The 26298-nt window shown below is 39.6% G+C and overlaps 1 protein-coding gene across 1 annotated transcript in view; it reads right to left on the bottom strand.

Moving 5' to 3' along the window:
• The window catches only part of CHCHD3 (coiled-coil-helix-coiled-coil-helix domain containing 3), a 155150-nt gene that overhangs the window by 94559 nt on the left and 34293 nt on the right, over window positions 1–26298 (bottom strand). Inside the window, exon 5 of the mRNA XM_063153648.1 lies at window positions 18832–18976. Coding sequence (XP_063009718.1) covers window positions 18832–18976 — 145 coding nt within the window. The remainder of the gene's footprint in view (window positions 1–18831; window positions 18977–26298) is intronic.

Raw genomic sequence — 26298 nt, 5'->3', positions numbered from 1 at the left:
AAAGTGCTATCACAGCACCCTGCCAAGAACACAGCAGGAACTCCCAGGAAAGCACAGGCAGCTGCTGCAGAAATTTAGGGAAGCCCTTGCTGGAGAACCTGCGCACAACACCAAAACCCCTCTGTGGGAAGGGGTTTAATCCACTTCATCCCCCTGTAGTCATAATTAATATTATTAACATCCATAATTAATCCTGCAGGACATGCCCCAATCCCAAGGAATGCAGGAACGAGTACAAATTTGGGGTTTTAAGGCCAAAGAGTTAAAACTTTAAATAACAACAATGAAGTGTACAATAGATCCCAAGGGGGAAAGGGAGCTCAGTGTAAAACCCCTGATTCTCCCAAATTCTTCACAAATTATTAAAAGGAAAAAGAAATGTTTTTATAGGGAATCTTGGAATGGTTTGGTTTGGAAGGGACCTTTGGGATCATTTAATTCCAACCCTTTGCCATAGCAGGGACACCTTCCACTGTCCCAGGGTGCTCCAAACCCCAATGTCCAACCTGGCCTTGGACATTCCAGGGATCCAGGGGCAGCCACAGCTGCTCTGGGAATTCTATTCCAGGGTCTCCCACCCTCATCACACCAAATGATGGAAAAAGGGAGCCAAGTGTAAAACCTCTGACTCTCCACAGTTCTTCACAAATTACTAAAAGGAAAATAAAATGTTCTGATAGGGAATCCTGGAATGGTTTGGGTTGGAAGGGACCTTTGGGATCATTTAATTCCAATCCCTTGCCATGGCAGGGACAGCTTCCACTGTCCCAGGGTGCTCCCAGCCCAGTCCAACCTGGCCTTGGACATTCCAGGGATCCAGGGGCAGCCACAGCTGCTCTGGAATTCTATCCCAGGGCCTCCCACCCTCATCACACCAAATTTCTTCATTCCAACCTAAATCCTCTCAGTTTCAAACCACTGCTCCTTGTCCTGTCACATGGATGGTTCTGATTTATCATCAGCAGCTTTAGTGTGCCATGAATGTGGGGGGGCATGATAACATTTACACCTTTTGTGTGAAAAGCACCTTAATTATAGAAGTTTAGCACCTTAATTAATTATATTAGTTTAATCACCTTAACTATATCTATAACAGGAAGACAAGCAGAAGCCCTCAAGCCGGAGAGGCATTTACAGAGACATGGCCACTTGTTCAGGAAAATCCACTTTATCAGAAAGATGACACTGAACCAGCTCAGACTGCATTATTTAATATTTTTCTTTAATATTAAAGAGATCTGAGGGTGAAAAATTCTGGCACAGCAGATGACACCTGTAACCACCTGAAATGCAGGCAGGGAAATGTTCCTCTCTTTGCCAATGACTGTGCAGGGATACTCTGGATTAAAGCTTTATAGCTAGTCCACTGCACAGGAAAAAATCCAAGTAATCTAAACTTTTAAGGCAGCATAAACTGGAGATTCCCATAATTAGTTTCATTCCTCTGCATAATTAACTATCACACCCTTAAAACCGAATGTGAACAGTAAAACTGATTTTAAAACCCCCTCTTTTCCTTCCAAATTATGACCAGACTTGCACTGAAAACTACTGGGAATAGAAATAGTTGTTTCTTTACTGTTCCACCGGTGCAAAAACTTGTGTCACCCTCTCCATAAAATAAAATTACTTTCCATTCATTTTCCACTCCACAGCCCCTCCAGCTACAGTTCCAGAAGCACGAGGGAGAGTTAAAGATGCTCCACGCTTCATCTCCACCTCTTCTGAGGGCCTAAGCCAAATTCATTTCATCCATGTCAAAAAGAGAGCAAACCCTTCACTCATAATAAACAGAATTTCATTTTCTTCTGCTGAGAAATTTCAGCATTTATGGAGTTTTCCAAGGAATCTGGTTAGAGCCAGCACAGAGGTGCCCACCATGACAGTTTCAGGCCATTTCCTCCTTTTACCTCCAATAAAATCAAATTTAACTTAACCATGTCCATGAGGCCCTGGGGGAAAATAAAATTAAATAGAAAAAGGGAGCCCAGAGGTCTCCAGAGTTTTGTAGAACACAAAAAGTCCTCTCAGGAATGCAGGGATTATTGGGAATTCTGCTGGAAATTATTCCTTCCACCAACTCTGGAACATTGCAGCATCAGACAATAGAGGCCAAGAGGACAAAATTAAATTAAATTAAATTAAAGAATGAAGAAACTCCCAGGCGGCAGAGAAAATAGGCAGAATTTGTCCTGAAGATAGGGACAAAAGGATGTTGTGGTTTTTCCATAAAGAGAGGGGAAAAAGGGAGAGAGTTGGAGAAAAAGAAAACAAAAATAAAGAACTGGGGTGACCAAGGGCAGGAGGAACCTCCAGGAGATGGCAGAGATGGAAAGAAACAGATCTGAGAAAGAAGTGGGGTATTGGGAAAAATTCAGACAGAATCCATGACCAAAAAACCACAATTCAGGAGCAGAATTTATGATAGCCATATTTAAAAAGAATTAAAACTGAGATATGAGCCTACACAAAACCAGCACTGAGTCACAATTCCAACTGTAAAAATTGTTTTTGTTTTCAGGACAACTTAGAAAGTTTAAAGAATGTCCTGGGTTTGTCCAGCAGTTCACATGGAATAAGAGTTTTATCACCCTCCCTAAAATCTAAAATATGATATGAACTTCTCTGGGCTTTGGAAAGATGAAGAGAAGGAAAATTTATTTTTTAAAATAGAAAAAAATTACCGTCAAGCAAGCAACACCAAAACAACAAAACACAGCAAAATCATGATTTCAGGAGTTATTTTATGTGATATTTCTTCTGTGGTGAACTTCAGTTCTGAACTTTGCATTCCTGTAATCTTTAATTCTCATTTATTTATCACCTTTACCCATTTCCAGGCACCAGACTGTCAACACTGAACAGATAATTACAAACAGCTTTTTCCATGACATTCCACATCCAATTCACCCTCAGAAGGCAAAATTTGTCCCTAATCTCCAATCCAAACCTACTCTCTGTCAGCTTGGTGCCACCTGCAGATGTGCTGAGGGTCAATATCCCCTTATTTTCCTCAAGGTCAAGTTGGTTCCTAGAAAAAATTTCAAAATTCACTTTCCAGGCCTATCAAAGGTTGCTATTTTTGTGCTGTGCAGTCCCTCACTGGCAGGTAGTTGGTTCAAAGAATGATTTGCTCAAGTTCAGTATCTCCTTCCCACATCATTACTTTGAAAAGGGAGAACTACAAGCGTTTGGGGGTTTTTCTCCTGCTTCAAACAGGCAGATAAAAGTGAGCAGGAAAATTAAAATATGACATGAGTTACTGGGATGTAAAACAAAGATCCAGCTGACCTCTTTATCTGAGCACTTCTTAGATGTCCCTTTATGAAGGCAGAAACAACCCCCACTAATTATCCTTCTTTCCAGAGCATTAAAAGAAAACCTGATAGTTATTCCACTGAAGTATTTCCTCACTCCAAAATATTGTGTACACGATGCCATTGCTGGGAGTCTGCTGGCATGACTTGAATATTTGGGATATTTGAATATTTCAGTTGTTTCACACACTGGAAATGATGTACTCATTATTGCTGTACACAGTAATTCTCTTCCCTCCCAAAAGATTTTCAAGAAATTCAAGAAAATTTTCAAGAAATTCAAGAAAATTTTCCACATTTTCTGGCTCCAAAGGTAGGAACCACCAAAAACAATGCAGAAGTCCCTCAGTGGACTCTTCACAGGCTTAAAGACTTAAATAAACTTTAAAAGTCAACCTGTAACCTCCAAAATGAACTGTTTTAATTGACACTCACACTCCTCACACCCCACAACTCCAACTCCTCCCTCAGCCTGCAGCCCAAAGTCCTTTTGCACAGTCATGACTTTGAGATGTACACAAAATATTGTTTACACCAAGCCAATGCTGCAAGTCTGCTGGCATGACGTGGATATTTGGGATATTTGAATATTTCAGTTGTTTTACACACTGGAAATGACTCATTTTTGTCGCACACAATAATTTTCTTCCCTCACAGAAAATTTTCAAGAAATTCGACAAAATTTTCAAGATTTTATGGCTCCAAAGGCAGGAACCACCAAAAAGGGTGCAAAAGTCCCTCAATGGGTTCTTCACAGGCTTAAAGACATAAATAAACTTTAAAAGTCAATCTGTAACCTCCAAAGTGACTTCAATTGTTATAATTGACACTCACACTCCTCACGCCCCACAACTCCAACACTTCCCTCAGCCTGCAGCCCAAAGCCCTTTTGCACAGTCAAGACTTTGAGATGCACACAAAATATTGTGTACACCAAGCCATTGCTGTGAGTCTGCTGGCATGACTTGGATATTTGGGATATTTGAATATTTCAGTTGTTTTACACGCGGGAAATCACTTGGTATTTCTGCACACAATAATTCTGTTCCCTCCTAAAAGATTTTCAAGAAATTCAAGAAAATTTTCAAGAAATTCGACAAAATTTTCAAGATTTTCTGGCTCCAAAGGCAGGAACCACCAAAAAGGGTGCAAAAGTCCCTCACTGGATTCCTCACAGGCTTAAAGACATAAATAAACTTTAAAAGTCAATCTGTAGCCTCCAAAATGACCTGAATGACTTTAATTGACACTCACACTCCTCACGCCCCCCTCAGCCTGCAGTCCCAAAGCCCTTTCCCAAAGTCATGGCTTTGTGCCTTTATGGCTTTGGAATGCCCTGATTTTGGAATGCAAGCATTCAAGGTGTGTTAATGACTCGGAATTGTGACAGCTGCTGCACAAAGCAGCCCTTGGCTCCAGCACAGCCCCATTAAGCATCCATCAGAAACTACTCTGGGTTTGCTCATTTATTACTCCTGCGTGGCCCAAGGGGGGGAAAGGGGGAACAGCAAGACTTTCTTCCTCTGAAGCAAAATCATAAGCCACTTACTTATCCTAATGTCACGATTCCCACTGTTTATCTGCATGATAATTAGGAAAATGAGAAGTAATGAGGTTTATTTATTTATTTAGAGGCATGATTTGAATTCAGATATCTCTAACAAAAAAAGACACTGCAGTATCTTATTATGTTATCAGAGGGGTGGGTTTCCCAAAGTCAACTAAATTACTGAAAGTAATGAGACAAGAAATATTATCATCTTCTTTTGGTTCAGCCACCCCAAATTTATGCTGACAAACTTCTCCCATATACTCCTGTGTGAAACTTTTTACAGCACTGACAGCTGAAACCAATTTCTGTTTTCAAAATTAAAGTTTTGTTGCCTACTTGTTGAAATCAGGTCTTGGATGAAGTGGAAGCGATGCCTCAGGTTTAGCTTTTCTATTTTTCACATTCTGTGCTGCTTTAGTGTGTGGGTCTGAGCTTCACATTATGGGATGGTGAGTTCTGTGCACAGAGCAGGGAGACAAAAGAATTCCTGCTCCAGCTGGGCACCAAGGACAAATTGTCACTGTCATGTTTTCTGAAAAATCCCTTCACCAGGATTTCTTCTCCTGGGAAGCTGAGAAGCCTCAGAGAAAAAGGAAAACAATATTATCTCATTTGTTTCTCCTGTGTTTTGCTGCTTTGGAATGGGGCTGGAGATTGTTTATCCAACAGGTGATTGTTTCATTGGTTTCATGGGAATTGTTTTGACTTAATGACCAATCACAGTCAGGCTGTGTTGGGACTCTGGAAGGAGTCACAAGTTTTCATTGTTATCTTTTAGCCTTCTGTCTGTATCCTTTCTGTATTCTTTAGTATAGTTTAGTATAGCATTCTTTAATATAATATAGTATCATGAAATAATAAATTATCCTTCTGAGAACATGGAGTCACATTCATCATTTCCTCCTTCATCCTGGGCGCCCAGCAAATACCACAACAAATGCCCCAAATCTCAGCCCAGGAGCACAAACCCCGTGGGCTGGAGAGAGAAAAACAAGCAGGGTGGGACTGCCTGGGCTAAAGCTGCAATGGGACAATGAACTGCAAGGTGCAAATGGAGCAGAGCTGATCCCAGGGACAGACCCCGGCAGCGCTCGTGCATTTTGGGGCCGTTTTGGTTCATCTTGGGTGCAGCCCTGGCTGGGCTCTGCTGCTGCCCAAGGTGCAGCCATGCAGGAGATCCTGTGAATGAATCCCTGCTTTATTCTGGAGCTCTGCCCAGCCTCTGCTCTAGCTCAGCCTGCACAGGGAATCAGAAGGTGCCTCTTTGTCTTAAAATCTATTATTTATATTATTCCAGGTTTATTTTTGTTTCCCATTTGTAATATTGTGTCAGATTCCCCAAACACCCAACTGTACACACAAACACCCTCAGCATCAGAATTCCTGACCGGAGATTGAATTCCCCGCTCCAAAGTCCCTGCACTTTGCAGGGCTGAGTCCAACCAAAGAATCTTAAGATCCTTAAGAGGACTGGGCTATCAAAATATTTATTCTTATTACTGAACTAAAAATGTGTTTTAACATCCCAAATTTATTAAGTCTTACATTAAACTCTTCCTTTCTTTATAAAACAAGGAGGCAGAGTAGTTTTTCTTCCAGGCACATTGTGGTACAGCCACCAGAGAACAGATTATGTATAAACACTTTCTAGGACTGAAAAATTTCCTAAAATTTGTATAAAACCCCCCAACACCTACAGACTTCACCATGACATTCCACATTTTTCCTCATCCTCTCCCTGAAATATCCTTTTTAATTGATTTGTGTACACCTGCTTTAGCTGCATTGGCACCTATTGCTACAACGCTGCAGCAACTCAATATATTCCAGACAGCCAGTGATATGAAAGGATATTAAAAAGATATTAAAAAACCCTTAAAAACTTGAAATTACATCTAAAAAGGACTTCCCTCAGGCTCTTTTCCAAGCTGAGAAAATCAAGTTATTGGAACCCTGGGTGCTGAGAATTGGAGATTTCTGTGCTGCCAGCACTGACCCCCAAGAGAACCCTGCACTGAGCTGAGGCCTGGAGAAGCTTCCAGAATGGAATGATGGAACTGGGACTGTGGGTGTGCAGTTTGAACAGGAGTGTGTGATATCACAGGGTGGGAAATCCAGAGTTTAAGGGTTTAGAATACAGGAATGGACATAAAGCAAGATGGAGGTTTTGGGGCAAAGCAGTTCCTTCTTCTTCACCTTCTTCTCCATGGGTTGGGGTGGGTTTGTGTCATTGGATAAAAAAGTCCCCATTGCAGGGCATGGGTGGTTGGGTATTGGGTTAAAAGTGAAAATAATTCAGGTGTCATTTCTTAATTGGACAGTTTATCCTTGAAAGGCCTTGTAGAGAAAGAGATGGGGCTCCACTTTTAGTTTGTTAATAAAGTGCTGTAAAACTCAGGGTTTGTGAGAGTGTGACATGGATAAGAACTAATAAACATCTGAGTCCAACAAGAAATACCATCTTCAGGCATTTAATCCCAACCATGGCAAAAAGGTAAAAACTCAACACCAAGTGACCTCAGCCACTCCTGAAAACAGCCTAAAACAAACTGCCTGATGACTTCCATCCCTCTGTCCCTCAAAACCCCTAAATCTGATAATTGAACCCAAAATGAGGAACAACCAGAGCACTCTAAAGTGAATACCCTACCCCAAAAACCAGCTTAATGTGAGAGCAGAGAAATATTGAATAAAAGTGAGAGGAAGAGAGGCCCAGCCCTAGGGAGGTCATTCTCCCCCTGCACTGGGCACTGCTGAGGGCACACCTCGAGTGCTGGGCCCAGTTCTGGCCCTCAGGTTGGGGAGGATGTTGAGATGTTTGAGCACGTCCAGAGGAGGCAACGAGGCCGGAGAGGGGCTGGGAACACAAACCCTGTGAGGAACGTTTGAAGGAGCTGGGGCTGTTTGTCCTGGAGAAGGGAGGCTCAGAGGTGCCCTCACTGCTCTCTGCACCTTCCTGAAGGGAGGCTGCAGACAGGTGGGGTCGGTCCCTGACAGAACCAGAGGACACAGCCTCCAGCTATGGCAGGGAAGGGACAGGTTGGGTATTAGTGGAAAGTTTTTCACTGAAAGAATAATGAAGTGCTGGAATGCTCTTCCCAGGGAGGTGGTACAATCACCATCTCTGGATGAGTTTAAAACAAGACTGGACATGACACTGCGTGCTGCAGTCTGGGTGAGGTGTTAGGGCATGGGTTGGACTCGATGATCTGGGAGGTCTCTTGCGAACTTATTATTCTGTGATTCTGTGATTCTGTGATTTTGTTGACCAGAGGATGTGACCGTGTTCACAGGGGTCCCAGGATGAGGGAAGAGACAAGGATCTGACTCCATGTTTCAGAAGGCTGATTTATTATTTTATGATATATATTACATTAAAACTATACTAAAAGAATAGAAGAAAGGATTTTCATCAGAAGGCTGGCTAAGAATAGAAAAAGAAAGAAGGATAACAAAGGCTTGTGGCTGACCAGAGAGTCCGAGCCAGCTGACTGTGATTGGCCATTAATTAGAAACAACCACATGAGACCAATCCCAGATGCACCTGTTGCATTCCACAGCAGCAGATAACCATTGTTTACATTTTGTTCCTGAGGCCTCTCAGCTTCTCAGGAGGAAAAACCCTAAGGAAAGGTCTTTTCATAAAAGATGTCTGCGACAAGAGGAGCCTCACCCATGTCACGCTTTGAGCACGGTGTCAAACAAACATTTTAATCCCTCCCCTGGATTTGTCACTTTTCATGTACAAGGACAAGCCCTGACAAGGCTTTGATGAGGTTTTTGTTGTGTCACACAACTGGCAGGGTGTACATGCTCCAAGGCCTACAGGTAATCAAAAGGAGCCTTGTGGTATTTGCTGGGGTCCCCCATGAAGAGGAGGAAAGAAGAACCTGACTCCACATTCTCGGAAGGCTAATTTATTATTTTATTATATTATATCAAAGAATGCTCTACTAAACTCTACTAAAGAATACAGAAAGGATACTTACAGAAGGCTTAACAAAATTCTAATGAAAACTCATGACTCTCTCTTCAGAGTCCGACAGAGATTGGCCATAATTGGCCAATAATAAAAACAATCACCTGTTGGATAAACAATCTCCAACCACATCCCAAAGCCGCAAAACACAGCAGAAGCAAATGAGATAATATTGTTTTCCTTTTTCTCTGAGGCTTCTCAGCTTCCCAGGAGAGAAATCCTGGGCAAAGAGGATTTTTCAGAAAATCTGATGGTGACAGAGCCTGGCTTGGAATACTTATAGCCAAAAACCAGGATTTTAAGTGTTCTCCTCATGCTACCTCCAGGGCAGAAGGGAGACTTGTCCCTGCAAGAGGGAAGGTGTGTAGAAAAAGGGATTATTGGCCTCACTTTTTGCCCATGCATGACAAGGAATGATGATATTCATTTGGGGAGATAGCAGGGCAATTTTGTTACCGTTCAATAAAAAGGGAGTAGCACGAACAAATTGGTTAATGAATGAGGGAGGAGAGAGTAGAGTATTATGCAGTGAATCTATAAAAATGAACTCAATTTGAATTCAACCCAAAGAACAAATTGATGGAGCAGCAGGCTTTGTAAAGCACTAGATCTTCATCTGAATGCCGAAATAACACAGTGATTAATTTTGCTTCAGTCAAATATCTTGGGGTTTGCTATATAAGAATTAAAAAATAACATGCTTTAAATGCTGCTTGACTATCAAAACACATTCACCATTCAAAAAGAAAGCTTAAAGAGAATAAATGCTCCTTTTCTGTACTTTGCTTGCCTTCAAAATTCTCGTTTTACCGTGGTTTTCCTGTCTGTCAAACTTTGACACGGAGGGAAAAAAAAGCCATTAACTGTTACACAGAAAAATTATAAAAACTACATCTATAACATGTTGCCAAGTGAAATGCTGAAGGAAGAGAGAAAATTATTTCTATTGTTCCACTGAAACAAATATTTTGAATGTCAGCATGGATGTTGTAAAGGGACAGAAGAGAGACCCAGGAAAAGGCAACTTGTGGTTCCCAGGCCCTTCATGGCAATTTCAGAGAAGAAATAAAACATTTATTTACCAGTTTATGTGACAAATCATACTGGGATTCCAACTCCAGCACCACCCACAGGCTATTTTAAATTATTTTTACTGTTTTCCTCCATCAAGGTGGAAGGAAAAATGTTCACTTATTAATTAATTTATTAATTCATTTTAATCAAATGGGCCTTCACCTCTTCAAGGCCAAATAAGAAAATCACTCATGATTTGCAAATATGTGACAGGCAGCCCCTTTTCTTACTGGGGAGAAAATTATCAACTTGATTTTCTTAGCAGGAGCTTCCTGCTCACACATCACCTGTTTAGGATCCCATAAAAGATCTACCCCAAAAATCTGAATTCCTATCCCAAACCTTTTAGTGCTGCAGTAGAAATGGCAAAAAAGAGGGAGAAGAAGAAGGAATGTGTGCCAGGAGAGACATAAATCAAAGGAGCAATATTCTGTTTATTCCAAGGAATAGGAGTGCAGTCAGTGCAGTAGAATTGTGTGGATTCCAAATATAAATGTCTTGCTCATTGTAGCTCACTTCCTTCTCTAAAAAACAACCAAACTTCTTTCCCCCAAAACAAAACACACAGAAAAATAACAGATCCCATCCTCAATATTCCAAAATACCTTCTTCCTCCTGTCTTCTATGACAGGAACAACCAAACCCAGCTTTGCCCATAGGAAAAAGAGTTTTTGCTACAACAAAACTGCCACTTCCAAGCCATAAAAAAATCACAAAAAATCCCATGTGTGTAGGACTAAATAAGGTTTTATGAGTGAAACTCCCCAAATCTCCACTTTCAACGAGGTTTCATGAAAAATTTCTACTTGCTAAATTATAAAACTGAGGAACAAGAGACAAAACAACTGTCAGTAGATTTAATTTTGTACAATGTGCTTCCCAAACCTTAAATCTCATGTTCAAATATGAGCCTTTAATATTTTTACTGCCATAAATTGTGAATTACAGTCTCTGCTCTTACTTCTCCAAAAGCCCTCCCTGCACCAAGCAATCCTATTTTGCCTCAGGCTGTGTAGTTCACCTCAAATTATTTCAGAATCATCTAAAAAGATTCATTTTTCTATTAAAATGATGAATGAGCTAAATGAGGTATGTAATAAATACTGCAGGTTTGTAAACAGACTCTTCTCCTGAGAACTAATGCCTTAACTCATCGAATTCTTCCCCCTGGTATTTCCTAGTGAAGTCATCCTTAAAATATGGTTTGTCCAGGCCTGCTTGGAAAGAGCAGGAAGGGTCAGCATTTAATCTGTTTATGGAAAATAGGAAACGTCCTCATGACAGAGTTAATGAATTGAGGACAGGGAGAATAAAAGCAGCCCAAAGGGGAGGGCATTGCCCAGCCCTGAGTGGGAGCAGTCACCCCAGGGTGATGGGGAAACACCAAAGCAGCTCAGGCCCCGAGGAGCAGGATTTGAACAGCCTGGATTCAATTATGACAACAGGCCAGATTTCCTCCTCACACAACTCAACACACTTCAGCTCTGATATGGCCAGGAATGTGTTCTGGCTATTGATTTCAGGGCTCAGACAAGTAAAAGAACTTCACATCTCAAATAGGATTTTGCTAGGGAAAAAAAAAATCTCCAATAATCTGATTATCACAGTGACCTAAAGTGCAAAAAAATAAAAGTGCTTTTTAATATAAAGATACTTCTACCAGATTGATTTTTTTTTTAAGCAAGGAATTTTTTGATAGAACTTCTTGTGCAGAAAATAATTTACAAAACAATGAGATTCCTGAGCACCACCAGGTTTCACTCTCGACCAGGTGCTTCAATGAAAGCCTGCAACAACACATGGGCAAATAGATGTAATTGCATTAGTATGGATACAGACTTCTAATGATAGCAATAATCAAATTTTAATGTTCTGGTTACAGCACATGAACAGAACAATATTTCTGTGCCTCTTCAAAGGGAAATGAGACTTTAATGTCATTGGCAGCTCAATAAAACCATTTTCTAACATAAAGGCTTCTAATGACAACTCGTTTCAGTCCAGACAGAGGAGCAAATGTGTTCACAGTGCACTCCAGGTCATTATTAGGAGATGGAAACACAACAGGTCCTCTGCACTTTGGGTAACTATTGATTTTCTACTCCATATTCTCCTCATCTCACCCTGACTTCCATAACGACTCAAGTGATGGAACATCAATAAACTATTTATGGCAAAGCCACTCTACAAAACCGTGCCCAACTCAACCAGGCCCAAGTTTGAGATTTGCAGCAAAAATCTCCAATAATAAATATGGCAGAGAACAGGTCTAAGTGATGAAATGTAATTCAAGTGTTCTTGGAGCCTTCATAAGGACCAGAGAACCACACCACCCTCAAAATTCTTCATAAAAGATTTGATTGATTCTGAAGCCCTTTTTCAAGAGCAATGGGCAGAAAAAAACATCACATCCACATTAAGAGTGTGTGGAAAAAAGAAATATTTTTAACCAGCTGCAGTTCTTGACTTCAAGCACACGATGCACTTTGTCCTTTGGTGCAATCACACTGAGATGTTTGCAAATGTCACGACTCCAAAGGGAGTAAAGATAAAGGTACACAAGCCACCCTGTTTGGTGGAAAGGCCACTTCAAGCAGTTCTCATTTGCCCTGCACACAGACTCTGCAATTTCCTCAATGGAGCTGCTCTTGGAGTTGTGAAAAAGCAGATTGGCTGCATTTGGAAAGGGCTCCAGGATGGCTTTGTGAAGTGTTTGCCTCAGCTCCTATCTGCACTGACAGAAAAGAAGAAAATAAAGAAATTCTTCACCATCAAAACAGCCAACCCTGATGTACTGGGAGCCCTGAAAACAGCCAGGAAACAGCCCTGAAGACTGGGAAAAGCAGAGGGGAAAAATAATAAAAAAAAAACTAAAAAAGGATAGTCTCAGAATTATAGAATGGTTTGGGTTGGAAGGGATCGGGAAAATCATCTCAAAACCCAAATCTGAAAACACAAATCTGTGGGATAGGGAAATCCCAAATCTGTGGGATAAGGAAAGCCCAAATCTGTGGGATAAGAAAATATAAAAACTGTGACATAAGGGAATCCCAATCTGTGGGACAAGGAAATCCCAAATCTGTGGGACAAGGAAATCCCAAATCTGTGGGATCAGGAAATACCAAATCTGTGGGACAAGGAAAGCCCAAATGTGTGCAATAAGGAAATCCCACATCTGAGGGATAAGGAAATCTCAAATCTGTGGGATAAGAAAATACCAAATCTGTGGGATAAGAAAATCCCAAATCTGTGGGATATGGAAATCCCAAATCTGTGGGATAAGGAAATCCCAGGTCTGTGGGATAAGAAAATCCCAAATCTGTGGGATAAGAAAATCACAAATCTGTGGGATATGGAAAGCCCAAATCTGTGGGATAAAGGAATCCCAATCTATGGGATAAGGAAAATCCGAATCTGTGGGATAAGGAAATCCCAAATCTGAGGGATAAGGAAATCCCAAATCTGAGGGATAAGAAAATCCCAAATCTGTGACATAAGGGAATCCCAAATCTGTTGGATACGGAAATCCCAGGTCTGTGGGATAAGAAAATCCCAAATCTGTGAGATAAGGAAATCCCAGGTCTGTGGAATAAGGAAAGCCCAAATCTGTGGGATAAGAAAATCCCAGGTCTGTGGGATAAGGAAAGCCCAAATCTGTGGGATAAGGAAATCCCAAATCTGTCGGATAAGAAAATCCCAAATCTGTGGGATAAGGAAATCCCAAATCTGTGGGACAAGGAAATGTGTCCAAAACACTCCCAGTCAGTGGCATTTTCAAGGCTTGCTCCAGGAATCGACAGCAGCTGCCTTAATTTCTGCTGAGTTAAGCACCAGGAGTTGATTAAATCCTCACACTGACCCCACAAGGGATTTCCAGGGTTTGGAAATGCCACTCTGAACAATAATTTCTACTTTTGCTGGCACAAATGTCACAATTTCTGCTTTGCAAGCCTTTGGATCAGCCCAAAATGTGTTTTTGCAGGAGCCGACATCCAACCAGCCCCCCCTGAACTGAGGGCACTTCCTGGGACATGTCACAGCACAAAAGTATTTCAGCTGTTAACTCATCATTTCATCCCTTCTTTATTCCCTCATTTGTATAAAAAGCTAATTCTAACTTTTGGGTTAGCACTATAAATTTATTCTTCAAGAATGGGAAATGTGATTTCATTTTACATCTATTTATTAAAACCTGAATTAGCACCCTTTACAAAGGAAAACTCAAATTCTTCCTTCCTCACCATAATTTCTTTTCCATTGCATTATTTGAACAATTTAGCAGCAGCAAAGGAATTTATTTTCTTACTGACACTTCAGGAACACTTTTGTTTTTCTCCAAGAAGAATCTGAGAAATCAAATCTGGGCTCCATAAAATACAAACCTGCTGGAGCAGTTTACTAAAACACAGAATTCTTCACAGTATCTGACAAAGGATACACAAAAATGCATTTTCTTGTGATAGAGATTTTGAATTTTCCTTTGATACAGGAAATAAATGCACAGGTAGGGTAAGCAGTGAGGCCAAAGAAATAAAATCTGACCAATTAAAGGAAAATAAAGGAGCTGAATTATAGGAAGGTGAGAATTACTCAGTATTTTCATTTTTAAGGAAACAGACAAAATCTTATTGCTAGTTTGCAATATTAAAACTACACACTTCAAAGAATGAACAAGTTACAGTGGAAATGGAAAATATCTGTTAGGTGATAACAAACCTGCACCCAAGAACCACCAGATATTTCTGAATTTCCCACATGGAACAAGGAAAATTGATCAAAACCAAGATGACACAACTGCTAACTTTGATATTCTGAAGCAAGAAAATTAAGCAGCCAAATAATGAAATAAAGCAGTTTCATATCCATAATATGGAATTTCTCAACCATCCTGACAAAGGCTACACAGAAATGCATTTCCCTGTGGTACAGATCTTGAATTCTGTTTTGGTACAGGAAATAAATGCACAGGTAGGGTAAGCAGTGAAGCCAAGAAATAAAATCTGACCAATTAAAGGAAAATAAAGGAGCTGACTTATAGGAAAGTGAGAATTACTCAGTATTTTCATTTTTAAGGAAACAGACAAAACCTTCTTGCTATTTTGTAATCTTAGAGTGCCCACTTCAAAGAATAAACAAGCTACAATGGAAATGGAAAACCTGGAGTAGGGAAAATAAACCTGCACCCCAGAACCTTCAGATATTTCCAAATTTCACAGATGGAACCAGGAAGATTGATCAAAACCATGAAGACATAGCTGCTAACTTTACATATATATATATACATTATATATATAAAAAAATATATTTTATATATTTTATATATATATAAATATATATTATATATATACTTGATTGATCAAAATTGATCAAAACCATGAAGACATAGCTGCTAACTTTACATTTATATATATATACACATTTTATATATATATATATAAATATATTTCATATATTTTATATATATATAAATACATATTATATATACACATTTTATATATATATCATTATATCTTGTGCTTCCCCAAATCACCACAACAGGGAGAAAAAGATGCAAACTCCCAGTAATTATGCAAATAATTATCTCCATTATAAATCTTCAGCTCCTCATTAGCTCCAGGCCACAAAACCCTTATCTCTCCCACCCAACATTAGGAATCCAAGGATTTAAGGCATATAACAGAGGCTGTACCTTGGTCATAATTCCTCTCCATTCTCCTTTGTTCCCATGTTTTACAAGGACAAAATATTAAACATTTGTTTACAACACTGAAGTTATTATTCAACAATACCATTAGCACAGAGGTGAAAAAGAATCCAGAAATGGCTGGAAAAGATACCAACACTGAGGTGGAATTGGTCTGATTTTACATTGGAATTTGGAAAAATAACAGGAATATCAGATTTTATATCCCACAGCACAGATAAAGCTATTGCTTATTGAAGTGATTGATTACTAAGATACCAACCCATAAACCTGAAAAACTTTGGATTTTACTCCAGATTTACAGAGCCCAACAAATATTTATGTTGCTGCTGACATAAGTAATTCCCACTTATTTTCACAGCAATGCTCACATTAAGTATTTTCAACTTTTTGCCTTGAAAATAATGATTTCTTTAGTATTCACACTCAAGTATATTTGTATTTTTAAAGCATATTCCCACGTCATACAATAATGATTATTGTTAGAAAGAAGAGTCAATAGAGACTCAGTACAGCAAGCAAACACTCTATAGAGGAAGTGATAAATCTGTCAGACATTTGAAGTGGACTGAAGTGTATAATGTCAGTTTTCTGAGGAAAACAGCCAACCATATGTTCCAATTTCCTTGTCAGAAGGTTTAATACATCAGCTCTAATGAGAGATGAATCTTTTCAACAGAATTTTCACTGAGCTGGTTCCAAAGTTGGAAAGAAGCAGCAAAACCCCTTAAAAGAAGGATATTTAACCAAAATAAAATGGCATGCTGCTACCTAGTCATGAAAAAAAAAATAAAATAAAATATCTGCTCTCCTCTTCTACCAATAGGCCTGAGGAGAAAGCTGCTTGGATAATCTGTGATTTCTGTAAATATTTGAGATTAAGAGCCTGCAAAATGCAGTTTATTGTATCCAAGAGTTACAGCAGCCCAGGGCCATGGGTGACAGAGCCACATCTACAGCTCTCAGCTCCAGCTGCAGGCAGGCCTGAAGACCCTTTAATTTTGCTTACATTGCATTGTAAATTTTTCTTTGCTGAGCATCTTCATATATAAGAACCAACCAATACCTTTGCTATTACCTTTAGCCTATCATAACTACTATAATTACCATATTGTGGTCAATGCTATCCACTCACACGTGTCAGTATGTCACAGTTTAAGATTAAAGCTGTTTTTCAGTTTTCTTGCAGTGGAAAATTCTTAAAATTCCTCCTTGCAATCTTAGAGCACACTCATCAAAGAATGAACAGGTGGAAATGGAAAATATCTGTTAGGTGATAACAAACCTGAACCTAAGAACCACCAGATATTTCTGAATTTCCCAGATGGAACCAGGAAGATTGATCAAAACTGAGATGACACAAATGCTAACTTTGATATTCTGAAACAAGTGAAAATTAACCAGCCAGATAACCAAACTTTTTTCTACTTGCCTCATGGACATGTCTTGTTTGCCTGTGGTATCTTTCTGCTTGGTAAAAACATCTTTTTGTTTGTGGTCAGCTTATCCTTTGCTCTAAGTTGTAAAACCTCTTTCCAACTCAACCTCTGCCTTCTTAGTTGTCCAGCAAGACTGGCTGAGCAATCCTCAATTTAAAATTAAAGGAAAATAAAGGAGCTGACTTACAGGAATGTGAGAATTATTCAATATTTTCGTTTTAAAGGAAACAGACAAAACCGTATGGGTATTTTGTAATCTTACAGTACCCACTTCAAAGAATGAACAAGCTACAATGGAAATGGGAAATCTGCAATGGTGATTACAAACCTGAACTCAAGAACCACCAGGTATTTCCAAATTTCACAGATGGAACCAAAATGACTGCTAACTTTGATATTCTGAAGCAAGTGAAAATTAACCAGCCAAATAACTAAATAAAGCAGTTTCATATCCATAACATGGAATTTCTCAAGCATCCTGACAAAGGATACACAGAAATGCATTTCCCTGTGGTACAGATCTTGAATTCTGCTACTCTTCTACATCAAAACTTGCTTCCATCTCTATTTCATTCTCAAATTCTACATTCAGAGACACAACCTTTGCTTTCTTAGTTGTCAGCAAGTCTTGAGACATAAACTTGAAGGAATTTAGAGATTTTAGAGGAGCTAAGATTTTAGTTGGAGATAAGCTTTAGTGGAGTTAATTAAAATAAATGGGTAGGCCTTGATGAAGTTAAGAGTTAGTAGTTAACTAATAATTGATCACTTGTCAACACAATGTTTGGTTAGCTGGGTTTAAAATGAAGAATATAGAAACTGATAAATTGCTTTTAGGAACATAAGACAAATTCCTCTGTTCTGAAACCAACTGAAGACAGGAATGGGAGTTCTACCAAGGGTTCATTTGTGATATTTGCCTTGAAAAGGTAGAAAGCTCAGAAATGAGGAAGACTTCATTTACTTCCTCATTTTGGGATCTCTCCCCATGAAAGGGACCATCGACCCATTTCAAGGAATAAATGCTTAATAGCCTTTGAACTAATTACCACAGGAAGTGAAGAATGAGATGTACCGAAGTTATGAATATGAATTTGTATTTTCGGTAGTCAATACTGGTATAGGTAAAAGGACTCTGGAATCACCTGTAAATTGTGGTGTGCATTTGGGAGTCATCCCCACAATAAGTATCCACTTTCTAACTTTAAACTGTTAAAGAGTTTTTGGATATTGGTACTAGATCAATATCCATACTAGGAATGGGATGTACCAAAGTGATGAATATGCATTTGTATTTTGGGCATTCAACATTTGCATAGATAAAAGGACTCTGGAATCACCTGTAAATTGTGGTGTGTATTTGGGAGCTATCCCACAATAAACACACACTTTCTAACCCTAAACTGTCAGAGAGTTTTTGTCCATCACAGTTGGATATCAGTACTAGATCAATATCCATATTTTTAATAAATCAGACTGGCTGAGCAAACCCCAATTTACACATCTACTATTCTTCCATATCAAAACTTGCTCCCACCTCTATTTCACTCTCAAATTCCACCTTCAGAGACACAACCTTTGCTTTCTTAGTTGTCCAGCAAGACTGGCTGGGCAATCCTCAATTTACACATCTACTATTCTTCCATATCAAAAACTTGCTCCCACCTCTATTTCACTCTCAAATTCCACCTTCAGAGACCCAAGCACACACATATCTGTGAGATTTCCTGCCCAGTTCCCTCCCTCCCCACCCCACGAGCACTCACAAAGCGCTGAGCCTTCTGCCGCTCCTCCTCGGTGGCCGCTCTCTCGCGGAGGATGGCTCGGGTCAGGTGCTCGTTTGAGGAGATCCTCTCCCGTTCCAGCAGCTTGCCAAGCTCATCCCGAACGTACATCTGCTCTTGTTTCAACCTACAGGAGGTGCAGGGAGATTCAGGCTGAGAGAAAACTCAAAATCTACTTTCCAAGTCAGAGAAGTCGCTTTAAAAGCCATCACAGAAATGCTTTTTAAGGCACTTAAATACAAATATTCACTAAAAGAAATCCAGAAGTTTATTTCTAATTGAAGTATCAAAATCTGAATACACAAAAGCTACAAGTTTTGACATCGTTGCTCATTAAATCATATAAATTAAAGCTGATTCAATTAAATATATTTTTAAGTAAGCTGCTGTCACAGACATCTTTTATGAAAAATCCTTTCCTCAGGATTTTTCCTCCTGAGAAGCTGGGAGGCCTCAGGAATAAAATGTAAACAATGATTATCTGCTGCTGTGGAATGCAACAGGTGCATCTGGGATTGGTCTCATGTGGTTGTTTCTAATTAATGGCCAATCACAGTCAGACTCTCTGTCCAAGACAGAAACCTTTGTTATCATTCTTCTGTATTCTGTTCTTAGCCAGCCTTCTGATGAAATCCTTTCTTCTGTTCTTTTAGTATAGTTTTAATGCAATATATATTATAACATACTAAATCAGCCTTCTGAAACATGGAGTCAGATCCTCATCTTTCCCTCATCCTCAGACCCCTGTGAACACCAGCACAAGTTGCAGAGAACTCTGTTGGTAGGCTGGGTTTTTGTCTGGTTTTATGGAACCATTTTTCTGGGAAAATCCTTCTCCCAGCAGCCAGCAGGCACTCAATTTCCACCTGAAAGCTTTCCTGCACTGGGGAAGTGCTTTCCTCCCTAAACACACCATAAACCCAAGGACTTCATCCATTTCCCAAGCTCCACGAAGATCGAAGAACCATCATCAACCTTTCCCAGCCACCTGAGTGGAGCAGAGAAAATAGGTATTGAACTTGTTGCAACAGAGTTAATAAAGGCAACTTCAGGCCCAGAAAATTCTCAATGTTTCTATGTCACGAGCCATAAATAGATTTGAAACCTTCAATGGAGTACTTGAGACAAGCACACCGTGTCTCATTTTCATGGCAACACTCAGTGAATAAAACCTGTGTGTTGTGACACCGAGCACGGAACTCAGAGCAGTAATGGAGCTATGAAACACTGGGTTTCAAATAGATTTTTTTTTTTTTTTTTGTTTGAAAGAGTGATGGAGAGGAAGCTTCAATATTCTCAGTGCATTTATCTGTTGTCAAGGGAGCTCTGGAGAACAAATCCTAATGAGTGGGGTCACTTTGTAAAAGGTACCAGCATTAGAGTACATTAGATTCTTCCCCAGGGAATACATTTAAGTGAGGTAGGGAGGAAAAAAGACAATTACAAGATGTATTACTTCAGTGCTCAGCTCCAAACCCTCTGAAATGCAGCAACCAACTGGGAATCTTTATAAAAGTTTATTAAGCTGCATCTTCAATTACTCCAGCTAAAAAAGAAAAAAAAAAAAAAATAAAAAACTCGAGATTATGCAGACATGGACCAAATTCCATTAAGTGATTTCCCAAGGTCCCCTAAATTACTCCAGCAGGATTGATATAACAAATCCTTCATACAATCATAACAATCCTTCACACAGCACAGTCAAAACATGCTGGTTGTCTTTTGGATTGGAGAAATCATGTTTTGCCTAAAAAGGAAAAAAAGTGTCAAAATAGTAGTCTCAGCACCTTTTTCTGGTGAGCAATAAAAAGCATTTAATGCTTCTCGAGACTGAAGGAAGATCCTTCCTCATCCTTCTTGGATTTGACCTCCTAAAAGTGGTTTTCCATTAAAAAGGTCACCTCTTTATGCTGCTGTACACAGCAGAGTAATTAAAAGATATGAAACTTATTTTACATATAAAAGAGCAGAAAAATCTAGCCAAAAGTTACAATATTCTAAACTATGAAAATTTAAAAAACAAAAAACCCTCATGAGCAAAAAACCCCAAAATAAAGCAACCCCTCAACATTCAGACATTTACATTTAATTCTTCTTTACATCAAACTGGATCTTTTTCTTAATTTCTCATTTAAATCAAGACACTCAGGTCACCTCAGTCACAGAAAATGCATTTTACTGTTTGTTTTTTTCCTCCCTTTCCTTTTCCTTGCAGGGTGTTCTACCATGAAAGAAAATTACACTATTTCATTATCAAATTTTTTACTATTTAGGCCAAAAAGGAATTTTTTTATGTCCAAGAACTGCTCCTGGCAGCACCTTCAAAAAAAATTTCAACTCTTTTTCATCAACTCCCACCCTCATTTGTGTGACCAGGATCACACAACACAACGAGTTAAGTTCCTCAAAAAAAACTTTTATTTAGGGCAGTTTTTACTCCCAAAACAATATCCCTAAACTGCCATCTCAACTGATTGAAATTCAGCAGAGTTTTGAACAAAATAAGCGGGATTTTGAAGTCATTTTCATTTATTTGAGTTCCATAATTGGGTGGCTTGTAGGAGCTTAATGAAACAAACATTCTGCAGATCGCAAACATTCGCCTGCATCAACCTCCAGTAGGGTTTTTTTCCTTGGCATTGCAAATTCATTTTCCTGGCATTCAGCATGTACCAAATAAAGGCAAACATCAGCTGGATTTACAGTAATAAATTCTATTATTATCTATAAATTATATTAGCTAGGCAAAAGTAAAGGAAAAAATAAAATTTAAAAAAATATGTATGTATATATATATATATATATATAAACATGTCACTACTCCAGAAATTCCACAGGAATTTTTTTTTTTCAAGTGACATTTTTAATTACAGCAGAAATAAAGGCTCGAGTTAATGGTTCTTGTGTTTGAGCACAGAACTCCAGACAACAGAGTGTTGTACTGATCATTTATACAGAAAGGATGTTAAAAAAGCTGCTGAAGCAGCAGAAAAGGCTGCTGGCTGTACATTTTCCCCACACAATTGATATCTTTTTGAATAAAATCCTTCTAAATAATTATGAAATACTGCTTTAAGAAGTGTGGAGTGGCTGATTTAATGAAGTGTGGCATGCAAGGCAATCACTTCTCATGGTGCTATTGGAAAACACACATCAAGCATTAAGAAGCAGCTCCAGTTAAAATCTGCGTTAACACTTGGCAATATTTCATTTCTCAACTGCTTTATAGCACACAACCAACACAAAAAAAGCAACAATTCCTGCCTCTCCCCAGCACTGTCATTGAGAACTTCAACACTCTAAACTTAATGCTGTGAAGAAAATTTATGTATCTGTATTTTTTTGTAAGAGGATGGGTAAATCCTGACAAACCAATCAGCCAGGATTTAGGGATCTCAGAAGATTTATTCCTGTCAGAGGGGCATAACAAGAATTTGAGTATTTTTGTTATCACATTGTCATATTCAGGCTCCACTGTAAGACAAATTTTGGACTGTTTTAGTCCTGAAGTCACTTTAATCAAAATAATGTTTGCAGTACATTCCACCTCTAAATCAGATCTGGCTCACGTTGAACACCACATCACCTCGAGGAGCAATCACACAACAACAAGCAAAAAGAATTCTGGAAGATACTCCCAGATATTAAAAAAAAATAAATATAAAAAATTTAAATATACTTAAAATAGAAATAAAAAAAAGCCAGGTTTTGTTAATTTTGACTTTCTGAGATATGGGCTGGAGGTGCAGAAATCAAATCCATGTGATCAAACCACCCATTCCAATCTCCTCTCCAGCAGAGCTTCAGACCAAAGGGAAAATATTTCACCAAAATAACATTTCTACTTCTGCATTCCAGCTTTTTATTCCTCTCTTTTCTTTCTGGAAGAGCAGGGAATGTGAGATTTTAATGGCATTTGTTATTGTACAGCTTTTGAACTATTAAAGTCCTACATGCAAGATTAAGCACAAGAGAATTTACCTGTGAATTTATCAAATATTTCAGTGCATTATCTAAAACAGACTGAAACATTTAACCCATATCCCTTAAAATCAAGTAATAACAACAAAATAACACAAAGCAAAACAAGAGAAAAAATAATTTCTCAATTAAATCACAACTTAAAATTAATAACTGACAACCATCATATCAAGTCCAACAGGGTAAGAGAAGCCAAATATAGAACTGGCTCCACTTTCCAATTAGAATTAAAAACACAGAAAGAGAAATTTAAGACCCAAACAAGAAATCATCTCTGAGGGCCAAGGAATTTTCTGTATCACAGAAAAACAAAAATACACTCTAAAAAAAAGACTGATAAAACTTTGCTGCACTCCAAGTGGTTTCCATCCTTTTCACATCTAGTTTTTAATTAAGTTCAAGAAAAGCAAATTGTTAATTTTGCCATGTGGATTTATGGCCCAGGACTCTCCTCATGCCCAGCATGACCCCTGTTACCCACAATAACAAGATGAGTAATTTAATTCTAAAGCCACAAGAACTCCCTCTTTTGTTTACTTCAAAATATCCATTTCTGTTGTTCTTGAAAAACACCTGCAGATGTTAATTAAGGAAAAAGCACCTTTTAATTCAGAAACAACAGCAACACACTGAGAAAAGCTGAAAAATATTAGTTTTGTGCTTTGATGGCCACTTCACAGTTTATTCTCCATTAATCAAGAATCCACAGAAATCCAAAACTGGCAAACAATACTCTCAGAGAAATACAGTGATTTGTCATTTCCAGCCCTTATTTTCAGATATTGGAAATTTATTACACTATCAAAGCCTAAGCATTTCCTTTTTGCTATTTTTTCAGGGCAGTGATTACTTGCCAGTTGTTTTATCTTTATTAGAGTCTCCAAGCTACACAATCTGATGGATCTGTGACGTTCCACCATAAACTCACTCAGGCCTAAAGCACGAACAGCGTCATTTTTCACTACTTCCAACCGAGCAAAAATCAAAATATTCCCCGTTTCAAAGTCCACTGTCAGGAAAATCATCCTGTCCTCTATGAACCAGAGAAAAATTTAATGATATGGACCCCAAAAACTCACTCCAACTGGAGATGCTACAACATGAGGAGGACTCATGAGGTTTTCTGCTTTCCTGGACCTCAACAAGCTCCTTAATTCCTCCTGATGGACTCACAGAAGGATCCAAAACGTTTTGAGCAACGTGTTTAGGGCAGGCTGCAATATTAATGAGGGAATGATGTCTGTGAGGGCTGAGTTTCAATATTTCATGAGCGGGACGCGCCACGGAAAGCTGCGGCTGGAAATGGGCGAAGCTGCCGAGGGATTTGAAAGGATGTGAGAGACGTCAGGAAAACATCTCCAAGCTGAGCTGAGCTCCGAGAGGTGTGAAATGGAGATTTCCCTGACTCCATCTCACCTGGCTGCAAAATCAGGGAAATCGCCTCAAGTTCTTCTGATTTTACAAACACGCAATGAAGGAAAGAGAGAGGGAAACAAATTATCTGGGAGGTCAAGGCACAGAAAACACAAAAAAGCTGTTCAAAATTGAAGTTTCTACCACTGTTCCCTCATTAAAAACATTATTCTCCACTCACATAAGACTTTGCACAGCACAAGTGACAGCAGCTGTTCCTAACATTAGTAGCAATCACATTCTTAACAACTGTTTGGAAATTGCACTTTTAAACCTTTCAAATCATGGAAATATTAACAGAAAATATCATTTTTCTGCACCTGAAAGCTGTGGTGTCAAAAGGATATTTTGCTTTGACATTTTTGGCGCTCCTTTTGCTCAGCCTGGAGAAAAGGAGGCTCAGAGGGGACCTTGTAGCTCTCCACAAGTCCCTGACAGGAGGGGACAGCCAGGGCAGGATTTGGGATACAATTCTTCTGATTTTACAAACACATAACGAAGGAGAGAGATAGGGAAACAAATAATCTGGGAGGTCAAGGCACAGAAAACACAAAAAAGTTGTTAAAAACTGGAGTTTCTACCACTGTTCCCTCATTAAAAACATTATTCTCCACTCACATAAGACTTTGCACAGCACAAGTGACAGGAGCTGTTCCTGACATTAGTAGCAATCACATTCTTAACAACTGTTCTAAAATTGCACTTTTAAACCTTTCAAATCATGGAAATATTAACAGAAAATATCATTTTTCTGCACCTGAAAGCTGTGGTGTCAATAGGATATTTTGCTTTCAAATTTTTGGCGCTCCTGTTGCTCAGCCTGGAGAAAAGGAGGCTCAGAGGGGACCTTGTGGCTCTCCACAAGTCCCTGACAGGAGGGGACAGCCAGGGCAGGATTTGGGATCTAACCCCAGGGAACAGGGACAGGAGGAGAGGGAATGGCCTCAAGCTGTGCCAGAGGAGGGTTAGCTTGGATATTGGGAAAATTTCTTCGTGGAAAGGGATGTCCAGCCCTGGCACATCTGCCCAGGGACTGCTGGAGTCCCCATCTCTGAAGGGATTTAAACTTGAAGATGTGGCATCTGGGGATGTGGTTTAGTGGTGGCTTGCCAGTGCTGGATTAATGCTTGAACTCCATCTTAAAGGAATTTCCAACCTCAAAGATTCCACGATTTCAAGATTCCAAATCCAAACCCAAAATGCTGAAGCTTTAAAATCATGGGAATATATGAACTCAAAAAAGTTCACACATCTCATCAAACCCAGATTTATCATCATTTCATGAGTGCAAAACCAGTCAAATGTGATGACAGGGACCCAAATTGGCCCCACTTTAGCCACCAGACCCAGCACCATTAAAACCCTCTGACAAATCCATCACGAGTGACCAGGAGCTCTCATGACTGGCACAGGCAGAAGAGGGAAGGGATCACACTTCTGAGCAGTTATGCTTGAACTTCACAGGATTAAATTTAATGAGAGCTCCATCTCTTTATTCCATACCCACTTCTTCCTCAGGGTGACTGCTCCTCCTTAACATTCGCCATACATGAATATAAATTACCCTTAATTCATTCTACACAGTGCTGAGAACAGTGAAGTGATTCCAGCACTGATCCCCGAGCTGGCACTGACCTTTTCCCATCCCAGTAAGTCCTCCCTCATCTTTGGTCCATCCCAATAAATCCTCCCTCATTTTTGGTCCATCCCACACTGTCACATGAGTTTGGGACGTGTTCCACAGCAGAGCCAAGGAGGGGAAAGGGATCAGGGGATTCTGATCTTTCTTTAGGCTGAACTCCTACTTGGGAGTCCTGCCTCCAGCTCTGGGACCCTCAACACCAGCAGGACCTGGAGCTGCTGGAGCAAATCCATGGAGCTGCTGCAGGGCTGGAGGCAGGCTGGGAGAGCTGGGAATGTTCCCTGGAGCAGGGAAGGCTCCAGGGAGAGCTCCCAGCACATTGCAGGGCCTGCAGGGGCTCCAGCAGAGCTGCAGAGGGACTGGGGACAAGGCCTGCAGGGACAGCACCCAGGGAATGGCTCCCACTGCCAGAG

Source organism: Melospiza melodia, chromosome 4 (assembly GCF_035770615.1).
Source record: "Melospiza melodia melodia isolate bMelMel2 chromosome 4, bMelMel2.pri, whole genome shotgun sequence".
NCBI lineage: Eukaryota > Metazoa > Chordata > Aves > Passeriformes > Passerellidae > Melospiza > Melospiza melodia.
Note: the sequence above shows the minus strand (reverse complement) of the source record. Positions and strands in the feature narration are given on the sequence as shown.